At 39.5% G+C, this 24,646-nt stretch overlaps 2 protein-coding genes across 8 annotated transcripts in view; both read left to right on the top strand.

Moving 5' to 3' along the window:
• DENND2C (DENN domain containing 2C) overlaps window positions 1-21,060 on the top strand; it is a 74,958-nt gene extending 53,898 nt beyond the window's left edge. For 3 of the 4 annotated variants that reach the window (XM_021672713.2, XM_021672714.2, XM_064372672.1), the window contains 11 exons: window positions 1,792-1,901; window positions 4,263-4,332; window positions 4,871-4,948; window positions 5,446-5,586; window positions 6,059-6,207; window positions 6,699-6,876; window positions 9,962-10,003; window positions 10,955-11,060; window positions 17,139-17,378; window positions 17,625-17,711; window positions 19,419-21,060. In XM_021672713.2, coding sequence (XP_021528388.2) covers window positions 1,792-1,901; window positions 4,263-4,332; window positions 4,871-4,948; window positions 5,446-5,586; window positions 6,059-6,207; window positions 6,699-6,876; window positions 9,962-10,003; window positions 10,955-11,060; window positions 17,139-17,378; window positions 17,625-17,711; window positions 19,419-19,450 — 1,233 coding nt within the window. In that variant the 3' untranslated portion in view covers window positions 19,451-21,060. The remainder of the gene's footprint in view (window positions 1-1,791; window positions 1,902-4,262; window positions 4,333-4,870; window positions 4,949-5,445; window positions 5,587-6,058; window positions 6,208-6,698; window positions 6,877-9,961; window positions 10,004-10,954; window positions 11,061-17,138; window positions 17,379-17,624; window positions 17,712-19,418) is intronic. The other variant, XM_021672715.2, reaches the window with a different exon arrangement.
• Window positions 21,061-23,452: 2,392 nt separating this feature from the next.
• BCAS2 (BCAS2 pre-mRNA processing factor) overlaps window positions 23,453-24,646 on the top strand; it is a 30,915-nt gene continuing 29,721 nt past the window's right edge. For 3 of the 4 annotated variants that reach the window (XM_012466635.2, XM_012466636.3, XM_012466634.3), the window contains exons 1-2: window positions 23,457-23,570; window positions 23,676-23,768. In XM_012466635.2, coding sequence (XP_012322058.1) covers window positions 23,478-23,570; window positions 23,676-23,768 — 186 coding nt within the window. In that variant the 5' untranslated portion in view covers window positions 23,457-23,477. Of the gene's footprint in view, window positions 23,571-23,675; window positions 23,769-24,646 lie in introns of all 4 variants that reach the window. The other variant, XM_012466637.3, reaches the window with a different exon arrangement.

Consider the following 24,646-nt stretch of genomic DNA (forward strand, 5'->3'; position numbering starts at 1 on the left):
TTACTTGGACCACTTCTCTCATTTAAGTTATCTGCTTGGCCACTTTAGGACTTTTGGGTTTGTAACCCTGAGTTATATGTTTCGCTAAAAAAGCTAGTGAAGTGCAACTGTACTGGAATCTAAGAGACATTTCCTACATGGATTCTTATTTTCAAAAAGTCCTCAAAAATACCCCTACAGTAAACAAATCAGTAAGTTTAATTTTGCATAAAATTCCTCAATGTAGCCTGAAAGTACAATGTCACAGCACTGTTAAGTGACCCAGAATGGCTACATTGTTTTTTTAAAGAAATTAAAGGAACCAGGCACAGTGGCACATGCCTGTAATCCCAGCTAGTTGGGCAGCTAAGACGGGAGAATCAGTGGCATACAGGAGTTTGAGATCAGCCTGGGCAACATAGCAAGACCTCCTTCTCAACAACAAAAAAGAAATTAAAGGAGAGGTCATTTTTATTAGGTATCTGAAGGCGATATGGTAATTAGACTTTGGGGCTTGTTTTTATAGAGGACAGGTCATACTAATTTCTAAATGTCTGATTTACTGAAATTTAGACTGTGATGTAAGTACAATACCAGACTTACGCAAAAGGGTCTGCTGTACTAAAATTTTACAAGAATTTGCAAACCAGCAATTAGGTAGCAAAGATTATAAGCTAAAGGAAACGATTATGTATGGGGTAGATTCTCAGAATAGTATTTTCAGTTTTTTCTTTTTTTGAGACAGGTCTCTCTCTGTCACCCAGGCTGGAGTGCAATGGTGCAATCACAGCTCACTGCAGCCTCGTCCTCCTGAGCTCAAGAGATCCTTCCACGTCTCAGCCTTCTGAGTAGCTGGGACTACAGGCATGTGCCACCACACTCAGCTAACTTTTTTATTTTTTATAGAAATGGGGTTCTACCATGTTGCCTAGGGTGGTCTCCAATTCCTGGACTCAAGCGATGTGCCCACCTTGGGCTTCCAAAGTGCTGGGATTACAAGCAAGAGCCAGTGCATCTGGCCGTTATCTTTTCTAAATAACATTCATCTACCATTTCAAAGCTTCTTTGATTATTGATTAGAAAGTATCTTGAGCTGACTAGGTTTTTGTTCTCAGTACATTGAAGAATGGATTTTTATCTTATGTCACACAGTTCATAAAAATACTGGGTTCCCGTTAGTGTGTAAATCCTGTATTAAGATTTTACCTCGGGCCGGGCGCAGTGGCTCACGCCTGTAATTCCAGCACTTTGGGAGGCCGAGGTGGGCGGATCACGAGGTCAAGAGATCGAGACCATCCTGGTCAACATGGTGAAATCCCGTCTCTACTAAAAATACAAAAAATTAGCTGGGCATGGTGGTGCGTGCCTGTAATCCCAGCTACTCAGGAGGCTGAGGCAGGAGAATTGCCTGAACCCGGGAGGCGGAGGTTGCGGTGAGCCAAGATCGCGCCATTGCACTCCAGCCTGGGTAACAAGAGCGAAACTCCGTCTCAAAAAAAAAAAAAAGATTTTACCTCTTGGCAGGAAACTTTTCACTCATCTCTCTTACAGTAGCTTCTGAGATATCCACAAGTACCATTTCTATGTAAAAATAGGATTCTTTTTTCTTAGTAACTCTGTTCTCAGTGCATCTTCAGTGATTTCCAGAATTGATTTTTAAATTTTGTTAAGCAGTACAAAACCATGCTGAGGCTTATCAGCAACCACTCAGGCTTATCAGAGACCTTTTTTTTCCTGAGATTAGGCTGAGTTTTTTATTTCTATTCCCCACTTACATAGTATAATAGTCGTCTGTCATGTTATCTTTTTCAGGATGATCATGGCTATAAGCAGTCTAAAGACACAGAAGAGAGGCTCAAAGTTATCCCAAAGTTTTGTTTTCCTGATTCAAAGGACTGGGTGCCAACCTCAGAACTGAAGAGGTAAATGGGCTAATTTATCTGATTTCTATTTATTAGAACTGAATAAATCAGAGTATTTGAGAAATTGGTAGGGCCAGTAGTGAAGCTATGTGAATACTGTGGCAGGTCAAGGATGTGGTGGGAGGAAAGGAAGAAGCAGAATTAGAACATTTCCTATGTGGGACTTAAAAAAAGAAAAACATGGAATAATTTCAGTGTCAAAAGGAAAACAAATTTGAGAGTCACTTCAATTTGCCAGTTCTACCAAAAAAAGCAAAAGTTCTACTTTACATACTATCAGAAATGCTCCCAAGTGGACAGAAAAGGAAAAAAGACTTGGATACTGAGACTCAACCTAGAAACAGAGATAAAACAGAGCAATGTCTTTATCTTCTTCCTCCTTCAAATTAACAGAAGAATCCACAGCCCAGCTTATATGTTCTCCTCTGGAACCTGTACCAAGCAAGGCTCCTGTTTGGGAAGTGTAGTATATTGAGAAATGAAGTGTTAAAGAATTTCTTCCAAGTATCTAGAGGAAATGACTATTTTTAATTAATAAACTATCATCATGTCTGAATTCTGCTTGTAAATATTAATAGATGCCTGCTTTGTTCAAAACTGTAGTTACTGATGATGCCATTTAGTTTGGAAAGCTTGATTAGTTGAATCAAATCACATGCCAATGACCTGCTGGATAATAGCCTCAGCTGTTGCTTAAATAGCCCTGCACTTCAACTTCGCATTACCTCCAGATGAAGCTACTATCTCTCATAACCAGTTTAGCCTGATTGACACTCTCATCTCTCAGCCATCACTGTCAATGCTGTTGTGTTGTCCGTCGCACTGCTACCTACATAAACAGCACATTTTATATTGGCCTGGCTGCTCTGTGGCTGCCTTTTCCCCCCCAGTAAGTTATGTATGTTTATTCTAGAATATTTGGGAAATACAGAAGAGTAAATAAAAAGCAGAAATTACAGATCACTGGCAATCTGGTTACTCAAAGGTAATCACTGTAAATATTTTGTCATATTCCTTCTAATCTTTATTTTTAGCCAAATGCAGACATATACATATTGTTCAAGTTTGGATTTAGGCCAGGTGCAGTGGCTCACACCTGTAATCCCAGCACTTTGGGAGGCTAAGGTGGGAGGGAGGATCACTTGAGGCCAGGTTTGAGACCAGCCTGGGCAACATAGCAAGACCCTGTCTCTACAAAAAAAAACAAAAAACCTAGCCAGGCATGGTAGTGTACACTGTAGTTCCAGCTACTCAGGAGGCTGAGGCAGGAGGATCACTTGAGGCCAGGAGGTCAAGGTTGCAGCGAGCTATGATTGTGCCACAACACTCCAGCCTGGGCAACAGAGGAAGACCAAGAAGCAAGGAAGGAAGGAAAGTAGGGAGGAAGGGAGGAAAGGAGGAAGGGAGGGAGAGGAGGGAGGGAGGAAGGAAGGAAAAGAAAAGAAAAATACGTTCTTAGAAAAGGAAGTTCTATTTAATGAGACACAGTCTCTTAAAAAAAATTTGACTTTTTTGATTATTGAGTTTCTTAGTTGGGCATATTTAGGTTTTCATTTTGTAAATTATGCATATCTTTTGCCCATGTGTCTAATGAGGAGTTGATATTTTTCCTACTAATTTTTATATACCAAGGATATAATCCTTTGCCTATCACTGCTCCATACAGCCTCTCAGAACTAAAGAGAAGAATTTGGAACTGGAGAAGTGACATATCAGAAGTCTTTGTAGCTTACCTGTGTGTTTGACTAAATTGGGCATTCAACAAAAGGAAAATAAGGCCAGGCGCAGGGGCTCACGTCTATAACCCCAAGGACTTTGGGAGGGCGGAAAGGTTATTTGAACCCAGGTGTTTGAGAACAGCCCGGACAAGACAGTGAGACCTTATCTCGACACAAAATTAAAAGATCAGCAGGGCATGGTGGGACACACCTGTAGTTCCAGCTACTTGGGAGACTGATGTAGGAAGATTACTTGAGCCCAGGAGGTCAAGGCTGTAGTGAGCTGTGTTTGCACCACTGCAGTCCAGCCTGGGCAACAGAGTGAGACTCTGTTTCAAAAAATAAAAGTAAGTTTTAATGAAAATAAGCCTGATTAATACCTAGAGTAGATGAATAAGAAAACAAAAGGAAGCAACATCAACAGTTTATCCCATACTTATGCTGTCACTCCAGTACAAGGCAACATATCCTTAAGGCCTGGGCATTCCTTAGGAGGAATGTGACTTGCAATGAATGTAATATTATGCCTCCTCTTAGATCACAAAATGACTACTGTTGGACTCTAGTTTTCAATTGTTTGTTCCATAGAGAATGCCATAAGTGGTTGTTTGGATCCTGAACTAACTATTGGTTCTTTTTTCAGTGAAACATTCTCCTTTGTCTTGACTGGTGAAGATGGAAGCCGGTGGTTTGGCTACTGTAAGAAGCTCTTGGTAAGTACCAAATTTGTGTTACAGACAGGGGTCAAGGAACAATGGAATCGGAGTAGGAACTTCAGAAACTATCTCTGGATGAGTTTGAGGGATACTCAATGATCTGTGTATTAAGGAAGCTGTATTAGTTTTAAACAGCAAGAGCAAGGTGGGATTAACTATGGAGTGTTCTAGAAAAGACAGGGTATGAATTTATTTTATTTATTTATAATAGAGGAAGTAATTGCTAACATAGTGGCTGAATCTCAGTCTGAATGTATTTGGGATAGAATACAATGAGCTACTCAAAGGAGCTCTCTGAGTTACTCACCAGCCATATTAGGGCTTTTTTCTTGCTTAGATGCCTTCACTAAGCCTAGAATAAATAATGCTATCATTTTTAGCACTTTTCACATCTTTCAGTGTTCACTGAAGATGAGAGCCTTGGTTCCTGCTCTCTACTAAAGAGTAGTAAAAGATAATTAACAGTCCAAATTAGTATTAATAAAAACTTACACAGCTTGATTTTGCTGTTTTTGTCATCATTTTTACCTTTTAGCCAGAAGGCCGAGGAAAGCGACTCCCTGAGGTATACTGCATGGTTAGTCGCCTAGGCTGCTTCAATCTTTTTTCAAAGGTGAGTGGAGAATGAGCTCTATGTAAAATGGTATTCTTTCTGAGCTCTCAATGTTAAGTGGCACAGACTTTAACATATTACTTCAGAAAGGTTCCCTATTAGTAAAGTAGGAACCACATGCCTGAAGGCTTAAACTTAACGTCTCTAATCATTTTGCTGTTGCTATATCATCTTCATTTTGATTTGCTAATATTTTCAGCTTAAGGGACAACATAGTCCAAAGCTTATCTTGTCTCATGTCTTTCTTAGACCAAATTTGCCCCTCCCTTAGTGAGCTGAAAAGGGGCTTCCATTGTAAAAATAAGTTGATTTATAATGATGCTTCCCAAGAGATATGATACTTATTGAACTTTTATTGATTGCAGAAGCTTATCTGTCTTAAATTTTATTTGGATTATTTTAAAGTTTACAGTACACCAGGTTTGGCAGTTCTTGTAAAAGGATTCTTTTATGTTTTTTAACTTAGTCCACAATAAAATAACATTTTGCATGTGTAGATTCTGGATGAAGTAGAGAATAGAAGAGAAATGTCTCCAGCCCTTGTTTACCCATTCATGCGAAGTGTCATGGAAGCTCCCTTCCCAGCTCCTGGACGCACCATCACTGTTAAGAGTTACCTCCCTGGGGCTGGAGATGGGGTAAGTTAGCTCATTTTGAAAAGATTTGATAGCCGCTAAAAAGCAGGACTTACACTAGCAGGCAGTTTCCAGAGCCCAAGGGCATAGATTTCCCTTTTCCATAAACTGTAAAGAATATGTTTTATTTCCATAAAGCCCTGGAGAAATATCCAGTTGATCTGTGACATAGTTGTTCCTAGACCCAGGACCCAGAGATTTTCTACCATACATAGATTGAGTCGCTTTGCAATGGCAATTTCAATGTGATAAATGAAGACTGTACATACTGTTGTCAGAAGGAATAAAGGATCTTAATTTACAGCATAAAAATAAGCCATTGGGTCCTGGCATTAGTGTAGGAAGCTTCACAAACTCCATGTGGCAGACCTTCTTTCTTGAATTTAACTTACATAAGAATAGCAGGATCCATAGCGTTGGCATTAGGGATTGTTTTCCAACATTAGCTCCCCTGATGCAAATTCTTGCATTTCAGTCCATTGAACTCTGCCGACCACTAGATTCCCGACTGGAACATGTTGACTTTGAATGTCTGTTTAAGTGCCTGAGTGTGTGTCATCTCATCCGGGTCTGTGCCTCTCTCCTTTTGGAGCGTAGGGTGATCTTTGTTGCCAACAGCCTAAGGTAAGAAATAAGTGAAACATGTTACTTCACACCGGTGTTTTATTTGTTCCAAATTTTAAAATTTGGGCATATTTTTAAAATGTAGGATCAGTGTCTCAATTATCTAGTGGTATATAGTGGCATGGATAATTTCAAATGGTTGAAATCATCAAAAAGCCACTTGCATTAGGCTATACCAATGACTTTTTTGGGTTGTAATAAACTTCCCTTTTAAATACATTTTGCTTACTCTATTGTCAAAAGTTGGTAGTGCTTTTCTAAGCACTAATTTTTCACACGAGAAATTGTGGAGAAAAGCTGGATTGAAATTGAACATTTTCAGGAAATTAAGTTTAAATTTTAAGTAAAATGTTAAAAATTAATGACTATTCACATAGTTCTTAATCTATGATCACTAACCAGCATCAATTTTTAATTCTTTAATGTAATACCTGAAAAGTCCTCCATATGTTGCTCTATATATGACACCATTTGTTTTCTCCTCTGGCTAGCACCCTGTCAAAATGTGGCCATGCTGTGGTAGCTACACTGTATCCATTCACCTGGCAGCATACTTACATCCCAGTCCTGCCAGCATCTATGATCGACATCGTGTGCTCACCTACTCCGTTCCTTATTGGAATCCTGTCTTGCTCCTTACCACAGCTCCAGGACCTACCCATCGAAGAGGTGAGATGGAAGAATGGAACCTATGGAAAATATTGGAGCTTTGAGAAGTGAAGATAAGTGATCTAAAGAGTGGTGGAATTATTAATATAGTTATTATTACCATTTTATGCTATCTATTTATAATATTTATATATTATTACAATATTGCTATTTATAATATTTCTAGTATTTCTAGTATTTTTTAAGCCAGGAAAATTCAATAGTATACATAAATCCAAAGCTGTATCCTCTTTAGAGTAGTAAGCTTGGGCTCATTCTTGTGTTATTCTGAAGGGTAGCTCTTCTATTTTTTAAGTCACACATACACTACTCTGGATTAACTTTAAAAATTATTTCAAGGTCGGGCATGGTGGCTCATGCCTGTGATCCTAGCACTTTGGGAGGCTGAGGCAGGTGGATCACTTGAAGGCAGGAGTTTGAAACCAGTCTGGCCAACATGGTAAAACCCCATTTCTACTAAAAATATAAAAATTATCCAGGCGTGGTGGCACATGCCTGTAATCCCAGCTACTCAAGAGTCTGAGGCAGGAGAATTGCTTGAACTGAAGGCAGAGGTTGCAGTGAGCCAAGATCACACCCCTGCACTCCAGCCTGGGTGACAGAGTGAGTGAGACTCTGTCTCAAAACAAAAACCCAAAAAATATTATTTTAAATATAACACACATATAGATAAGTGGAATGGAAATATTACCACAATGGAATCAGTGCCAGCCCCATAGAAGTCCCCATCATGGCTCTTTCTAATCTCTGTTTCCATCCCCATCCCCCACCAAAGGTAATCATTATCTTGACTTTTGTGGTATTCATTTACTTGTTTTTCTTTATAGTTTTACCCCTAGGCATGCTTCCCTAACCAATGTAATTCAACTTTGGTTTTAAGCTTGATATAAATAGATTCATATGGTATATATTTTTGCCTGGTTTCTTTTGCTCAACATTATATCTGTAAGATTCATCTATGTTGATGAGGTCAACAGTAGTTTGATCATTCTAACTGTATATAGGATTTCATTGTGTGAATGTACCACAGTTTTTTTTTTAATCCATTCTACAGTTGAACATTTGAGTTGTTTCCAATTTGACGTTATTATGAATAATGTTGCTATAAATATTCTTCTACATAACCCTCAGTGCATACACATATGCAGTTCACTGGGTATATACTTGGAAACTGAATTGCTGGGTCATAGGGTAAACATATCTCCAATTTTAGTAAATAAAGTTAAATTGTTTTCCAGAGTAGTTGCACCAATTTAAATTCCCTTTAACAGTGTATGGGAGTTCCTGTTGCTCCACATCTTCCCCATCAACTAACTATCATCAGTTGTATAATTTAACCTATCTGGTGGGTGCGTAGTGTTATTCACATTGTGGCTTAAATTGCATTCCTTGATACCTGTTGATGTCAAGTATCCTTCTGTTTGTGTATTTGTCACTTGAATATCATCTTTTATGGGAAAGTCATTGTCTCTTTCCACTATATTGTTTACTGTCTTATTGTTTTTTTGTTTTGTTTTGTTTTTGAGACAGAGACTCACTCTATCGCTCAGGCTGGAGTGCAGTGGCGTGATCTTGGCTCACTGCAACTTCTGCCTCCCAGGTTCAAGCAATTATCGTGCCTTAGCCTCCCAAGTAGCTGGAACTACAGGTGTATGCCACCACACCTGGGTAATTTTTTGTATTTTTAGTAGAGATGGGGTTTCACCACATTGGCCAGGCTGGTCTCGAACTCCTGACCTCAGGTGTCCTCCCTCTTTGACCTCCCAGAGTGCTGAGATTACAGGTGTGAGCCACTGCAACTGGCCCCTACTCTCTTATTGTTTAAGGTGTCTTTCTATATGGGTACTGACCCCTTTGTCTGTGGCTTGCCTTTTCATTTTCCAAAATGTTTTTTAATGCACAAAAATTCTTGATTTTAATGTGGTTAAAATTATCAACCTTTTTCTTTATAGATGGTATTTTTACTGAACAGCTTAAGTTACTGTACATGAAAATATCCTCCTGTATTATCTCTTGGGCCTTTTATTATTTTGACTTTAACTTTTGATTATGAATCTTTCTGGAACTTGATTTTTGTGTGTGTAATGTGAAGTAGGGGTTGTTTCATTTGTTTTTATGTGGATAATCGTCTGTGCCAGTATCACTTACTATAAAGACTGTTCTTCCCCATTACTCCACTACCTTGTCCTTCTTTTAAAACAAAATTTATTTTGGAAACTTTAAAACACATGTAAAAGTAAACAGAAGAGTAAAATGAATCCTTGTGTACCAGTCACCCCACTTCAGTACTTATCAAGTCATAGCCAGACCTTACCCTTGGACCCATTCCTCTTTCCCATCGTATTTTGAAGGATATCCTGACACAATTTCATCTCTAAATATTACAATATGAACCTCTATAACATAAGGGCATTTTAAAACAACCTCAATACGATTATCGCACCTAAAATATCCAACAATTCCTTAATATCAGCAAACCCAGGGTTTAAATCTCCAGTTGTTTCATAAACTTTTAATAATTTGTTTAAATCAGGTTCCAAACAAAGTCCACACATTGTACTTATTTATTCATTTATTTACTTATTTATTTAGTGACAGGGTCTCACTCTGTCACCCAGGCTGGAATTCATTGGTGCAATCACAGTCACTGCAGCCTTGACCTCCCAGACTCGAGTGATCCTCTCAGATCAGCCTCCCAAGTAGCTGGGACTACAGGCATGTACCACACGCCCAGCTAAATTTTAAATTTTGTGTAGAGATGGGGTCTCACTGTGTTGCCAGAGTTGGTCTTCAACTCCTGGACTCAAGAGATCCTTCTGCATCAGCTTTCCAAAGTGCTGGGATTACAGGCATGAGCCACCATACCTCACCCTATACATGTATTTAGTTGATATATTTTTAGTCTCTTCTAATCTATAGGTATGCACATCATTTTTTTACTTGGCAATTTATTTGTTGTTGTATTGATCGGCTAACTTTTAAATGGACTACAACTTTGAGTAAATTTTGTTTAAAACTATTCTCATTGCCTGTATTTGTCTGTGAATATCTCTGGTTGAACTTGCCTGGCTCCTTTATCTCATAGGTGCTGATAGTTGATCTCTGTGCAGACAAGTTCTTACAGGAGGTGAGTGCCAAAGAGGTAATTACTAATGTTTTAGGATAAAGGTCTAAAGTAGATAATTGGACAGACAACATGTGAAAGTACTTAGAGAAGATGACTCAGGCAAGACTTTTAGTTCCTACACATACTTGAATTGACACCGTGGCCAGTCATACAAGATTGACCTGAAAAATTTGGCTTCAGTTTATAGCTGCCTATCCCAAAGGAGGAAGGAGGAAACATAAATATCTCATTCTCAAAAGAGGTAAAACCACCCTTCAACTCCAGGCGGGTTGACACATAGCCTCTAATTTAATTTAATTTTAAAAGCATTTATTAAGCACTGATTATTTCTAGATATTCTGTTAGAATGTAAAAATGAGTAAGACACAGTTTGAACCCTCAGGCCTTACAGTCTAATGGGGGAAAACAGACATACATAAAGTTGTAGAAATTGCATAATAGAACTTTGCACAAGGTATAGTAGGAGCAAAAAAGAAGTGACCATTTATTCTGAATATTGAAGTGGAAAGGAAGAGTGGTAAAGCCTTCTCAGAGCAGCCCTCCAGATGTAACCTGTATATAGGAATGTGAACACTGAAACAAAGGGGGAAAATAAGAGTGTTTCCCAGGGTATTTTCAGAATCAGTTAGCTCATCACATTTGAAACACAATTTATTTGGGGATAATCTTCATAATATAACAGAAGACTTGTAGATGAGAGACATTTGGTCAAAAAGTGCCAGAAAATTTTATAAAGTATATTATTTAATTTTTTAATATAGTAAAATATATATACCATAAACATGAAAGATTCTTCATGTAGGGAAGGATACTTCAGACTGACTCTTTAGCCAAAGTATATACAGTCACCTGTGGAATTTTGGAGAAATAACTAGGGCATATTTGAGACTTAATCCCTCAAATCTCATACCAAAAAAAAAAAAAAAAAAATCTCAATTTTTTTCTCTTAAGGTATCTGATGAGGATGAAATTCTACCACCAAAGCTTCAAGCTGCCCTGATGCAGATTTTGGAAGAACGAAATGAAATCTTGACTCAGGAGCAGAATTTTTCACAAGGTATGAGACAAGTGCCCAAGGACTTAAGGTTAAGGTGGTAAATATTTACTGAACACCCAGCACTCTGTTAAAGGATATACCAAAGTACCATTAGATTGCCTGTGCCTTGAAAATCTTATAATCAGCTTCCTTGCTTATCCTCAACATACCAGGCCCTCTTCTATTTCAGGACCTTTGTACTTGCTCAGTTACATTTATAGAATGCTACTCCCACAGATATCCACATGACTCCTGCCTTTTCTTCCTATAGGTCCATGCTCACATGTCACCTTCTCATTGAGGCCTTTCCTGCCTGTCCTGTTTTAAATTGTACCCATCCCCCTGGTGCTCCTTGTCCTCTTCCCCTTGCCTTAATTTTCTTCATGACTCAGCACTGTCTCATAAGCTACAGCGTTAAGTTCTGTGAGAACAGTGGATTTATTTTGTTTTCTATCTCCAATACTTTAAATGGTATTCTGTAAGTAGATACTCAATAAATACTTGTTAAATAAATGAGCAAATAATACTTACTGGGTGCTTACACTGTATCAGGCATTATGCTGAGCACTTAGCATACATTTTGTTTTATCTTTATGAAGCAGGTATCAGTTAATCCTCATTATACAGATGAGAAAACTAAGGCTATTACTGACAGGGAGAATTAGTGCAGACATTTTCAACGGGGGGCAGGGGTTTTTTGTTTGTTTTGGGTTTTTTTTGTTTCTTGTTCTGTTACCCAGGCTGGAGTGCAGTGGTGCAATTATAGCTCCCTGCAGCCTCTACCTCCTGGGCTTAAGCAATCCTCCTGCCTCAACTGGGACGACAGGCATGCACCACCACACCTAGCTAATCTTTTTATTTTTTGTAGAGACAAGGTCTCACCATGTTGCCTAGATTGATTTCAAACTCCCGGCCTCAAGCAATCCTCCTGCCTTAGCCTCACAAAGCACTGGGATTACAGTTGTGAGCCACTGCACCTGGCTTAGAAGGAGCAGATTTAGAGGAGTAATAAAAAGTTTAGTTTTGGATGTTACAGTTTGAGATACCCATTAGAAGTTTAATACTTAGCAGATATCCAACTGGAAATGTTCTAGAAGAAAGATTTGGGCTAAAAACAAACATTTAGAAATTGCTGTTTTAAAGCTGTGGGACCAGATGAAATGATCCTATAGAGTGAGTATTGTTGGAAAATAACAAAGGTTTAAGGATTGAGCCCTGTGTTGATTGTAAATGGTATGGTTAGATTTCCAACACTTGGAGGTTGGAAGGAGGAGAAGGATCCAGCTACAGAGACTAAGAGGAGGAGCCAGTAAAGAAGGAGAAAAACCAGGAAAGTATGTGTGTAAAATGCTAGGAGTGTGGGCGGGTACAGTGGCTTACACCTGTAAGCCCAGCACTTTGGGAGGCCGAGGCAGGAGGATTGCTTGAACCTAGGAATTCCAAACTAGCCTGAGCAACAATTCTCAGTTCCAATGAGACCTCCTCTCTATAAAAAGTGAAAAGACAAATAAAAAACAGGAGTGTGACATTGCAGAAGTTGAGCAAAGAGAATATTTCGCAAAAGAACAAGTAATCAATTATGCCTGCAGCTGCAGAGAGACCAAGTGTGGTGAGGACTAAGATTTGACCAGTGGACTTGACAATATGAAGACTTTGATAACAGCACATTCAGTGGAATGAGGGGAAGGAAGAAAGTAAGATGGGAGTGGGTTCAAGAGAAAATTAGAATTCCATTTAGCCTATTCATTGTAAAATTTGTTATTTATTATTTTAATTTTTGAGAAAGTGTCTTGCTTTGTCACCCAGGCTGGAGTGCAGTGGCGCAATCATGGCTCACTGCAGCTTTGACCTCCTGAGCACAAGCAATCCTCCCGCCTCAGCCCCCCAAGTAGCTGCGCCTATAGGCATACACCATCACACCTGGCTAGTTTTTTGTATTTTTTTTTCGAGACGGGGTTTCACAATGTTGCCCAGGCTGATCTTGAACTCCTGGCCTCAAGAAATTCACCTGCCTCGGCCTCCCAAAGTCGTGGGATTATAGGGGTGAGCCACTGTGCCCAACCTTAAAATTTAATTGAAGGTACAAAGGGCCAAGAATAGCCAAGACACTCGAAAAAGAACAAGATTGGAGGGTTTGCACTACTAGACATCAAGATTTATTATAACGATACTAATTAAGATAGTTTGGTTTTGGTGCAGAAATAGAGCAATAGAAAGAATAGACAGTGCATATGCATAAGGAAAGTAGATTTATGTCAGTGCCAGCATTGTGGTATCAGTGGAAAAAGGATAGACCTTTAATAAATGATACTAAGGCTGGGTGTGGTGGCTCACGCCTGTAATACCAGTACTTTGGAAGGCCAAGGTGGGCAGATCACTTGAGATCAGGAGTTTGAGATCAGCCTGGCCAGCATGGTGAAACCCCATCTCTACTAAAAATACAAAAAAATTCGCTGGGTGTGGTGGTGTGCACCTGTAATCCCAGCTACCCAGGAGGCTGAGGCAGGAGAATTGCTTGCACCAGGAGGCAGAGATTGCATTGAGCCAAGATCATGCCACTGCACTCCTGCCTGGGTGACAGAGTGAGACCCTGTTTAAAATAATAGTTGTAATAGTAATAATAATAATAATTGATACTAGGACAATTCGTCTTCTATATGAAAAGAATATGGATCTACACCTCATACTATACAGAAAATTAATTCCAGTGAATTTAAAGACTTAAATGTTAAAAGCAAAGCTTTTGAAAATTTTTTTAAAAGAATAGAAGAAAATATTTTTTGTCCATAAAACAGTAGTCAGGGTTCTTAAAAATACGGCACAAAGAGCAGAGACTATAAAGGAGAAGACAGGTTAATTTGTGTCAAGTCTTTAAATTTTCTTTTCATCAAGGGACACAATGGAAAAGAGGTTTAAACTAGCTACAGACTAGGTGAAGACATTTTCAACATATGTAAATACCAAATGAATAGTGTCTAGAATTTATTTTTTAAAAAAACACCTGCAAATCAGTAAGAAAAAGATAAACAATCCAATAGAAAAATGAGGAAAAGATAGGAAAAAGCATTCATAGAAGAAGAAACATGATAAGCCTATAAATAAATTAAGAGACGTGCAACCTCACTACATAATTTACATTCAAGGAAATGTAAATTAAAACCACAATGCAATACCATTTTTTATACCAACCATAATACTGACAAAAACTAAAAAGTCTGCCCAGGCACTGTGGTTCATACCTGCAATCCTAGCACTTTGGGAGGCCAAGGTGGGAGAATCATTTGAGCCCAGAAGTTCAAGACCAGCCTGTGTAACATAGCAAGACCCTATCTCTACAAAAAAAAATTAAAACATTAGCCAGGTGTGTGATGTGTGCCTGTAGTCCCAGCTAGTTAGAAGGCTAGGGTGGAAGGATCACTTGAGCCCAGGAGTTTGAGGCTGCAGTGAGCTGTGATGGCACCACTGCACTCCAGCCTGGGCAACAGAGCAATACCCTGTCTCAAAAAAAAAAAAAAATTTAAGTCTGACAATATCAAGTATTGTTAAGAGTATGTCAAGTAGTTTAGTCACTTTGAAGTTGGCATTATCTAGTAAAGTTAAAGGTGTACATATCGTACAATCCAACAATTTAGTTTGTAGATACATACTGTAGTGAATCTTGCACATGATCACTAGGAAACAAGTTCAATAATTTTCATAGTGCCATTATATGTGATAGCAAAAACTAAAAACAATGTGGATGTCCACTTTCAGGAGAATAAAGCCTTAAGAATGAATATTTTTTTTTTTTTTTTTTTGAGATAAGATTTCATTCTATCAACCAGGCTGAAGTGCAAGTAGTGCAGTCATGGCCCATTGCAGCCTTGGCCTCCTAGGCTCAAGCAGTCCTCTTTCCTCAACCTCCTGAGTAGCTGGGACCACAGGCCTGTGCCACCACACTCAGCTAATTATTTAATTTTTTGTAGATATGGGGGTCTCACTATATTGCCCAGCCTGGTCCTAAGCCCCTGGGCTCAGGTGAGCCTCCTGCCTCAGTCTCCCAAAGTGTTGGGATTACAGGTATGAGCCACTGCACCCAGCTAAAAATGAATCTTAAAAACACTCATTGAATAAAACAGTAAGTTGCAGAACAATACAATATTTTGCATACTGTTCAAAGACATACAAAAACCTAATAATACACTGTTGGGGTTTTATATGTGTGTAGCAAAACTATGATGCAGAGCAAGGGAATGATAAATACAAAATTACAAATTATGGTCACTCTATTGGAAAGTAGAAGAACGCCATTAGAGAGAGTCACACAGGGAACTTAAAAGATATTAGTAATATTCTGTTTCTAAGCTTTGTTTGTGGTGGGTAGTTTATTCATGTTGACCTTAGAAAATACTCATACATATCAAATAATATGTAGAGTGCATACATTAAAAAGGAAAAGAATAAACTATAGAAAATAGGAAAACAATTTTTAAAAGAAAGAAAATAAGATGTAACGTTGAGGCAAAAGTGTTGAAGATGAATGCAGTGTTGGGGCTGGGTATGGTGTCTCACACCTATGATCTCAAGCATTTTGGGAAGTCAAGGAAGGATAAGTTCAATACCAGCCTGAGCAACATAGTAAGACTATCTCTACAAAAAAAAATTAATGAAAAAAAAGATAAATGCAGTGATGGACATGGATTTTCAGCTGCAGAAGGAAAGAGATGAGAAGGAAGTCTGTTGGACAAAATATAACAAAAACCTAGATTAGAATCAAAATGTAATTCAGAAAGAGACCTTGGAACCATCATCTGGTCAGCCCTGCTAGCTGCACAGATATGGACAGGCCAACTGAGAAAAGTGAGCCACCCACTATTAGGCAACTGCTTTATGGTAGAACTCTGACTAAACTTAGGTTCCTGATTCCCATCCTGGGTGGATCCTATAGAAAATAGCAAGACACATTGTGAAGGGGGAATTTTAAAAAAAAAAGACTATCTGGATATGGAAGAAAAAGGGGGAGTGTAAATTGAATCTGAAGTTTGAGCCTGGGACCTGGAAGGCCATATAATATAGTGTATTATAGGGATTAAAAATAATAATACCTAATAGATTATTATGTTTGTAAAAGTACTTAGTACAGTGCAACATAGCTTTAGCACTCAAATCATTATTTTTATGAAATAATTATAGTGCAGTATGAAATGGCAATGTCAGCCAGGCATGGTGGCTCACATCTGTAAACCCAGCACTTTGGAAGGCCGAGGTGGGAGAATTGCTTGAGCCGAAGAGTTTGAGACCAGCCTGGGCAACATAGCAAGACTGTGTGTATTTTGGGAAAAAAAAATCTTACTTAAAAAAATGGGAATATTGAGAGGGAAACTGATTTGGTGGGGAAATATAATGGATTTGGCTTTAGATATGTATTGTTTGTTTAATCAATTCATAGTCCAAGTTCCAAAAAAGACCTGATATAGTAACCTTTAGACTGATGGAATTTATGTGCTAATGGGACAGCCAGATGGTAACCAACCATAGGTAGCCTGAATGTAGGTGAGATAACAGGGCTGGAAAACTAAGGTTGGGAATTACAGTATTATCATAGCCAGCTCTTTCTCTGTGCCAATTAGATAGCCATTTAAGGAAAGGAATGTTGAAGAGAAGTATCTGAGCACCATACTCAGGAAGACAAAGAAAGGGCAAGAGAAAAACAACTGCTTTGTCATAAAGTCAGGAAAGGAATCAGGAAATCAGCAGAGCATAGAGTTGTTGGGGACAAGAGAAATGAGGCAGCATAGAGCTTAAAGGAGGATAAAAATAGAAGAGCAGATTAAATTTGGCTGGCTCTCACCAGTGGCCTTTGAAAGAGCAGTTACAGTGAAATCAACAGATGTGCAAGCCAGGTTGCAAGATGGAGAAGGAGTATGTATGGGAAGAAAATGAAGGTAACGATAGAAGCAATTAGCATTTTGTAGGTCATGGAGAAAGAAAGTGAAGAATGAACACTCATAGATTTATTCTCAGTCCTTTAATCTATAACTTCTTAGGCATGACTCCCATAACCAGAGCCAGTGTTTTCAGACACAGATAACTGAGATTTTTTTCTTTTTCATGTTGCAGCAGATGTGACACTCAACTCCCTGGTGTCCGAAGCATTCGTCAGGTTTTTTGTGGAGTTGGTAGGACATTATTCTTTGAGCATGACTGTCACTGAGCGTGGGGAGCGTGTTTTCCAAAGGGAACCCTTCCGTAAGTCCCACACCTCCCGAAGTGTACGCCACTTCCTAGATCTCTTCATGGAGACTCAAATGTTTGCAGGATTCATCCAGGACCGAGAGCTTCGGAAAAGTGGAGTTAAAGGTCGGTTCCATTATAAAGTTCTCCCTCTCTATTTAGTGAATACCTTGAAAGATTTTACTATATTATGAATAAAAACTATTATAAAGTTTCAAGGGCTCAAAATCTGAGTGGTTTATTGTGAAAACTGTTGATTTTGTAATATTGTTTTAGCCATAGAAATAATACATTGGTAACGAGCACAGAGTTTTATGTAATTCCCAGTCTGGAGTGTTAGACAGTTTCACCATCATGAGTTTTTCCTTGTAGGTTTGTTTGAAGTCCGGGCGATCCAGTATTTGGAAACAATTCCTGAGTCCGAGCCCAGTGGTGTGAATAGAATTTTGCGGAGTCTTGGTGAGTTGCTGTATTTTCCTGTTAGATAAATGTGGCTGAAGACCAGGTGCAGTGGCTCATGCCTATAATTCCAGCACTTTGCGAGGCCAAGTAAGGATGTTTGCTTGAGGCCAGGAGTTTGAGACCAGCGTGGGCAACATAGTGAGACCTCATGTGTACACAAAATTTTAAAATTAGCTAGGCATGGCTAGGTGCAGTGGCTCACACCTGTAATTCTAGCACTTTGGGAGGCTGAGGCAGGTTGATCACCTGAGGTTAAGAGTTCGAGACTAGCTGGCCTGACCAACATGATGAAACCCCGTCTCTACTAAAAATACAGAAATTAGCCGGGCATGGTGACAGGCACCTGTAATCCCAGCTACTTGGCAGGCTGAGGCAGGAGAATCACTTCAACCTGAAAGACGGAGGTTGCAGTGAGCAGAGATCGCACCATTGCACTCTAGTCTGGGCGACAAGAGCAAAACTTCATATCAAAAAAAAAAAAAAAATTAGCTGGGCGTGGTGGCACATGCCTGTAGTTCTAGCTACTTAGGAGGCTGAGGCCTGAGGGCGATTGCTGGAGCACAGGAATTTGAGGCTGCAATAAGATGATTGTGCTACTCCACTCTAGCCCAGACAACAGAATGAGATTCTTGTCTCTAAAAAAAATAAATAAATAAAAACAAACGTGGCTGAAAAAGCTTTGCAGTAAGTGGGCCACATCACAAAAGCTTTATAATCAGATCAGCAATATAGCCTTAAATAGGCTGACCAGAAACCATGATGCTAATTTCCAAAGTGTTTTGGCGAAAAAGAAGCATTTTTTCAAAGTTTGGGATCCCTCATCAGAGTGATCTGTGGGGCTGTTTCCCAGAGATGAACCTCCCTGAACTATCTTTCATGATACAAGTTTGCATATCATGACTATTCATCTTTTCCAGGTCACGTTCCTTGGAGAATCTTATAAAAACTGTGGTCCTTCTTCCCAGAAAAATGTATTTACAGCATATAAATAAATTTTGCATATAATTTTAGGCTACTCATGTACCCCATGAAACCTATCCTTGGGACTCCAGATTAGAAACTCCTGGTTTAGAGGGTCTTCTGAGGCAAAAGAGGATTCTTGCAAGTCTCTAATTTTGTACTTCATACAGAAACACATTTATGATTTTTCAATAATAGTTAATTATTTAGTATGATATAAGAGAACAATGGTGTGGCTAGCCTAAAATAATGAAGAACCTCTATGATATTTATATTTGTCTTTGAAATATATGCCCCCTAATTAGGCCCTGTCCTTCACTAGCTGACAGACCATAGACAAATTAGGCCTTAGGCTGTTATTTCATCTTCATACTATGGGGTTAGATTAGATCAGAGGTTCCCAACTCTGACTACATTTTATAATCTCCAGAGAACTTAAAAAAAAATTTTCCCCTGGGCTCCAGGAAATCTCTGGAGAGCAAGCCAGGTGATTTTAACCTATAGTCAAGGTTGAAAACCACTGGATTACATGATGTCTGAGTTATTTTCTCCCTCTGCAATTAATTAGACACATGGGGTTTGGGGTTCATTTTAGTTTTGGTTTTGGTGGTTAAACACATCAGCCGAGTTTGAGGTATCAGCTTAACTCTTGGGATGTTCTGAATGACTGAATTGTTAATCCCTTGCCTCAAATAATGTACAATAAATGAATTGAGAGTTCACTGTACCTTTCTTTCCCTTTAGGAAGTAAAATGAAATTTCTGCAGAAGAAATGAAATATCTGATTGTCTTCATTCTGAATGTAGAACAGAAAGTGCCAAAGAAAATATTTTTCTGAGTCAGGATCCCTCAAAGTATTGTACAAACTCCTTGAAATTTTAAAAGGTTAAAAAGCAAATCAGGCTCTCAGAGGAGGGTTCTCCTGTTGCTGCTGTAGTAATCACTGGAGAATTGTTGGGAGTGGTCTGGAATCAATGCCCTCTACTCTGTCTCCAATTTTTTTTAATAGCAGCCTTTTCTGTGTGATTCTTGGGCTCATTCTCTATTTTGTGCTTCGTCTATGAAAGTAGTTTTCTTTTATAAGGAAAAGCCTTGTTAGTGTTACATTTAAAAAATAGCTCAAAGATGAGTATAATGAGAGAAATGCTGAATTTAAAGTAGTAGAGAGACACAATGGAAATGAAGAACACTAGCCTTATACACATAATTCTCATCACTGAAATATCATGGCAGCTTTAAATCCGTGGGCTGTTTGACCTAGGCTAAGGAATAGTCTCATCACATATCTTCATTGTTTTACCTTATATCTATGGGAATCTCAGTTAGGAGGAAGCCTTACTTGTAATATTATATGGTACTGTTATTAAGTACCTTATAAAATTAGACATCTTGCAACTCCTCTTCCAAATTGTGGGGCACTTGAGTAGTTTACTTGTCCCTCACATGTCAGCACTAAACTTTGTGGAGGCCGGATGCAGTGGCTCACACCTGTAATCTCCACCACTTTGGAAATCTAAGGCAGGAGTTTGAGGCCAAGAGTTTGAGACCAGCCTGGGCAACATAGCAAGATCCCATCTCTACAAAAACATTTTTTAAGTAAGTAAATAAATTTAAACTTTGTGGAATTATAGCTAATATGAAAATGTCCTTACAAGGGCATGGGAGCTACCTTTATTTTTTAGTGTCCACCATGTACCATGTACCATGCACTGTGGTATATGTATGCATATCATCTCAATCAATCCTTAAATCAACCTTATGAGATAGATATTTGCATCTCCATTTTACTAATAAAGAAACTGAGGCTGGGTGCAGTGGCTCATGCCCATAATCTCAGCACTTTGGGAGGCCAAGGCAGGTGGATCATTTGAGGTCAAGAGTTCGAGACCAGCCTGGCCAACATGGTGAAATCTCGCCTCTACTAAAAATACAAAAAAAACTTAGCTGGGTGTGGTGGTGGGTGCCTATAATCCTGGCTGCTCAGGAAGCTGAGGTATGAGATCACTTAAGCCTGGGAGGCAGAGGTTGCAGTGAGCCAAGATTGTACCACTACACTCTAGCCTGGGCAACAGAGTGAAACTCCATCTCAAAAAAAAAAAAAAGAAAGAAAAAAAGAAACAAATTCTAAGAAGTTAAATAAGTTGCCCAAAGTTGTACAACACAGAACTGAAGCCAGGACTTTTATGGACACAGAGAAAGTTGGTTAGTCCTACAGATGGAAATTTGATCTCATTAGGATTTTTTTTTCTTTTTTTTTGTTTTTTGAAATGGAGCCTCACCCTGTCACCCAAGCTGGAGTGCAATGGTGTGATCTTGGCTCACTGCAACCTCCACCTCCCGGGTTCAAGCGATTCTCCTCCCTCAGCCTCCTGAGTAGCTGGGATTACAGGTGCCTGCCACCACGCCCAGCTAATTTTTGTATTTTTATTAGAGATGGGGTTTCACCATGTTGGCCAGGCTGGTCTCAAACCCCTGACCTCATGATCCGCCCGCCTTGGCCTCCCAAAGTGCTAGGATTACAGGTATGAGCCACCACACCTGGCCCTCAGTAGGATTATATAGCTATTTACTTTATTAATAAAAATTTTCTATTAAGTGTACCAGAGCCACTTTTCAGCTCTGAGAATAAGGGACTTTGTAGGTGCCTAGATGAGACTCTTTTTATTCCCTAGAAATGTTGAAATTTTTGCTCTATTTTTCTCAAAATATGAACATTTCTGGAACACATACCACTTAGTCACCTAGACCTTTAATATCTAAAGTAGTAACAGTAGTAGTGATTAGAAAGAGAAAATTTTCAGTGATGGTGCACTTTTTGTGTGTGTATGTGTGTGTGTGTGTTTTAACTCATGGGCAAATTCAAGTTCAGATGGTGCACTTTTCATTGATTAATGTTACAGCAAATGTCAGTTTGTTTTCTTCAGTTTCTGCTGATGGTTTCGACTGGCACAGAAAGTATTTATTCAACCTTACAGAATCGTGTAAGTTGTATTGTGATACAGTTTATTGACTTGTACAGTATTGTCATTACAACTCATTCAGGTCTGCATGAATCTGAAGCAGAACACCATTTAAGACTGGTGCTGTATAATATAATTCCTACAGATGAGGGCCCAGGGAATAGAACCGAGCCTATGTCTTTTTTAAAATGTTAGTTAAGCAGCTTACCCCCAGTGGGACTTCTATTAGACATCTCTCCATTTGGTCTCTTCTTACACTCCAACCCAGAGGGAACAGTTAATAATTGGATGTTTATAAAATGGGAGAAGGGTTTACTGTGATGGATCCTGGCTATCCCTCTGGGAGGAGACCCTTACTTCAGGAATGGGAGTCTTTATCCCCACAGCCTGAAGCTGCTTCATTTCCCTAGGTCTGTTGTGTTTTGTTTCTGTAAAGTGTTATGAATTCTGGATGTTTTTGTAAAAGAATTGCTCAAGATTTGTATAAAATGTTGTTTACAGATCTTTTAATGAATAAATACATAAAAATCCCACAGATCTCTTGGAGAATTCTTAACATGTAAAGATCTTTTATGTCACTTAAATCTATAGCTAGCACATTTACCTAATGGTACTTAGGTAATCAGAATTAGTCTTACATTGACAAGGCTTAATAACTGTGGTCAACATTTCTAGGCTCTTGGCTGACAAAGCCTGGGTCTAGACTGCACACTGGGCAGGGTATATGGTCTGACAACTTTATTTGGTCTTTACCTGCTTAATCAAAGGGAGGCTGCTTAGTCCAGGAGCCATGCAGCAGAGAAGGTGCATGGGCAGCAACTTGAGTGGTTAGGAGGCAGTGAGGAATGCCATTCTATTACCGTTAAGTCCTAAAGGCAAAATTACGGGATTTTTAAGTTGGGTGCTGTGGCCAGTTATCACTTTCGCTCTCGGGAGCTACTGGGGTTCCTTTTGATACACAGACCATAAAGCTTCACAATTTCAATTGGAGACTGGCGCCCAGTTCTAGAGTCTCTTTAAGAATTGTACTTATCCAATGCAAAGGTTTTCAGGGCATGAGGGGTAAGGATAGTTGGGGTACAACAAGGACGTAAAACAGGAACAATGCCGGGAGCAGTGGCTCACGCCTGTATTCCCCACATTTTGGGAGGCCTAAGGGAGAGGATAGTTTGAGGTCAGCCTTGGCAACATAGGAAAACTCCATCACTACAAAAAAATTTAAAAATTAGCCAGGCGTGGTTGTGCGTGCCTCTAGGCCCTGCTACTCCGGAGGCTGGCAGGGCGGCGGGGGGAAGGCCGAGGTTTGAGGCTGTAGTGAGTTGTGATCGCACCACTGCACTCCAAACCTGGGCAGCAGAACCACACCCTGTGTATATAATTTAAAAAAAAAAAAAATCCAGCACAGAGGAAGAGAAAATTAAGGGGAGAAGGCCGGAGTAAGCAGTGGTGGAAACCAGTTTATCTCTCCGCCAAATCCTGCAGCCAGTTCCCTCCAAAACGTTAAGGGGCTCCCCTTCCAGATAGCAATGTTTTGGAGGAAACGAAAAGCCCCAACTTCAGATGGTCGCCACTCGCAGGCAAAAAAGTGCGGCAAGCAGAGGACAGGAAATTGAGGCCTTCCGCTGACGTAGAGAAGCCAAAACGTGATGTCACGTCCGCCCAAAACAAACCAGCCCGGCAATTTCTAGATACCCGGCGGACGTGCCTTCAAAATTAGCAACTGAGCATGCGCCAGCGTCAATACGCAGGCGACGTGCTTACATCAGCGACAGGCGCCGGCGTAATTAAATAGAACTGAGTTTACGCAGACGCAGAAAACGCAGCCAAATCTGAGGTTTCCAGAATGGCGGGTACGGGTTTGGTGGCTGGAGAGGTTGTGGTGGATGCGCTCCCGTATTTTGATCAAGGTTATGAAGCTCCTGGTGTGCGGGAAGCGGTGAGTGCGGGATGTCTGTGTAGTCGACTCACTGCTCGCTGGCTGGGTACCGAAAGAAACGTTACAATTTGCCGCTTCTACCCTGGCCCCGATTCTCGTTTTTAGGCTGCAGCACTGGTGGAGGAGGAAACTCGCAGATACCGACCTACTAAGAACTACCTGAGCTACCTGACAGCCCCGGATTATTCTGCCTTTGAAGTAAGTATGTCTTGAGCCCAAGTGTGAACGAGGATTCCTGTGAACCTTTATTTTGGATTGAGAGCTTTAGCTAGGTAAAAGTGATTTTTAAATTCCAGTTTTAGCTATTGCTTGCATAGCTACTACTTACTTATTATATAGGTATCAGTCCATTAAAAACAACTAGATAGATAAGTCTTCTCCGCGGTTCTTATTCTAAGATCCATAGGAAGACTTTCTGGGGCTCCACGAACTCACTTAATGCAAAAATTTGTGGCTACAGTTGAGATAGGACCCATGCGTAAATTCTCAAAGGGACCTTCTCCTGTCAAGATTCACTCTACAGCAAGTGATCTAGAGTTTTTTAATATGTGTAAGCCTAATTACCTAAGCTCTTTAGAACCACTGGAGACTGGCCTATTAAAGTCTAGATATTTACCAAATGTATGTGATGTGACTGAAAGGACAAACCATATTCAAGTGTATACTACTTTTTTCTCAGCCTTCTCCTTTGTTCCATAATCTATCCAGTGTTTTTATTAATACATTTCTGATTAATGTAAGCAAGAACTTTCACTGATGTGAATACTTTCTAAGTGGTAGGTGCCATTCTAGATTCTGAGATCATAGAGATAAAAAGATACTTTTTAAAAAATATATTTTGTTCTAAGACAAAAGTCCTCTCCACAAAAGGGCTTCTGAATACAGAAAAATTCAATACAATGAGAAGCTAGATATATAAAACAAAAAGTTTACAATAGTATGTATAAATGTGTAATAATATGTAAAGGACCTATAGTGAAGGTATGTATAAGGACAAGAGGATTAGTGAAAGGAGTGCCAGGCCGGGCACAGTGGTTGATGCCTGTAATCCCAGCACTTCGGGAGGCCAAGGCAGG

The sequence above is a fragment of the Aotus nancymaae genome, unplaced genomic scaffold (assembly GCF_030222135.1).
Source record: "Aotus nancymaae isolate 86718 unplaced genomic scaffold, 86718_ANA_hifiasm-v0.15.2.pri h1tg000007l, whole genome shotgun sequence".
NCBI lineage: Eukaryota > Metazoa > Chordata > Mammalia > Primates > Aotidae > Aotus > Aotus nancymaae.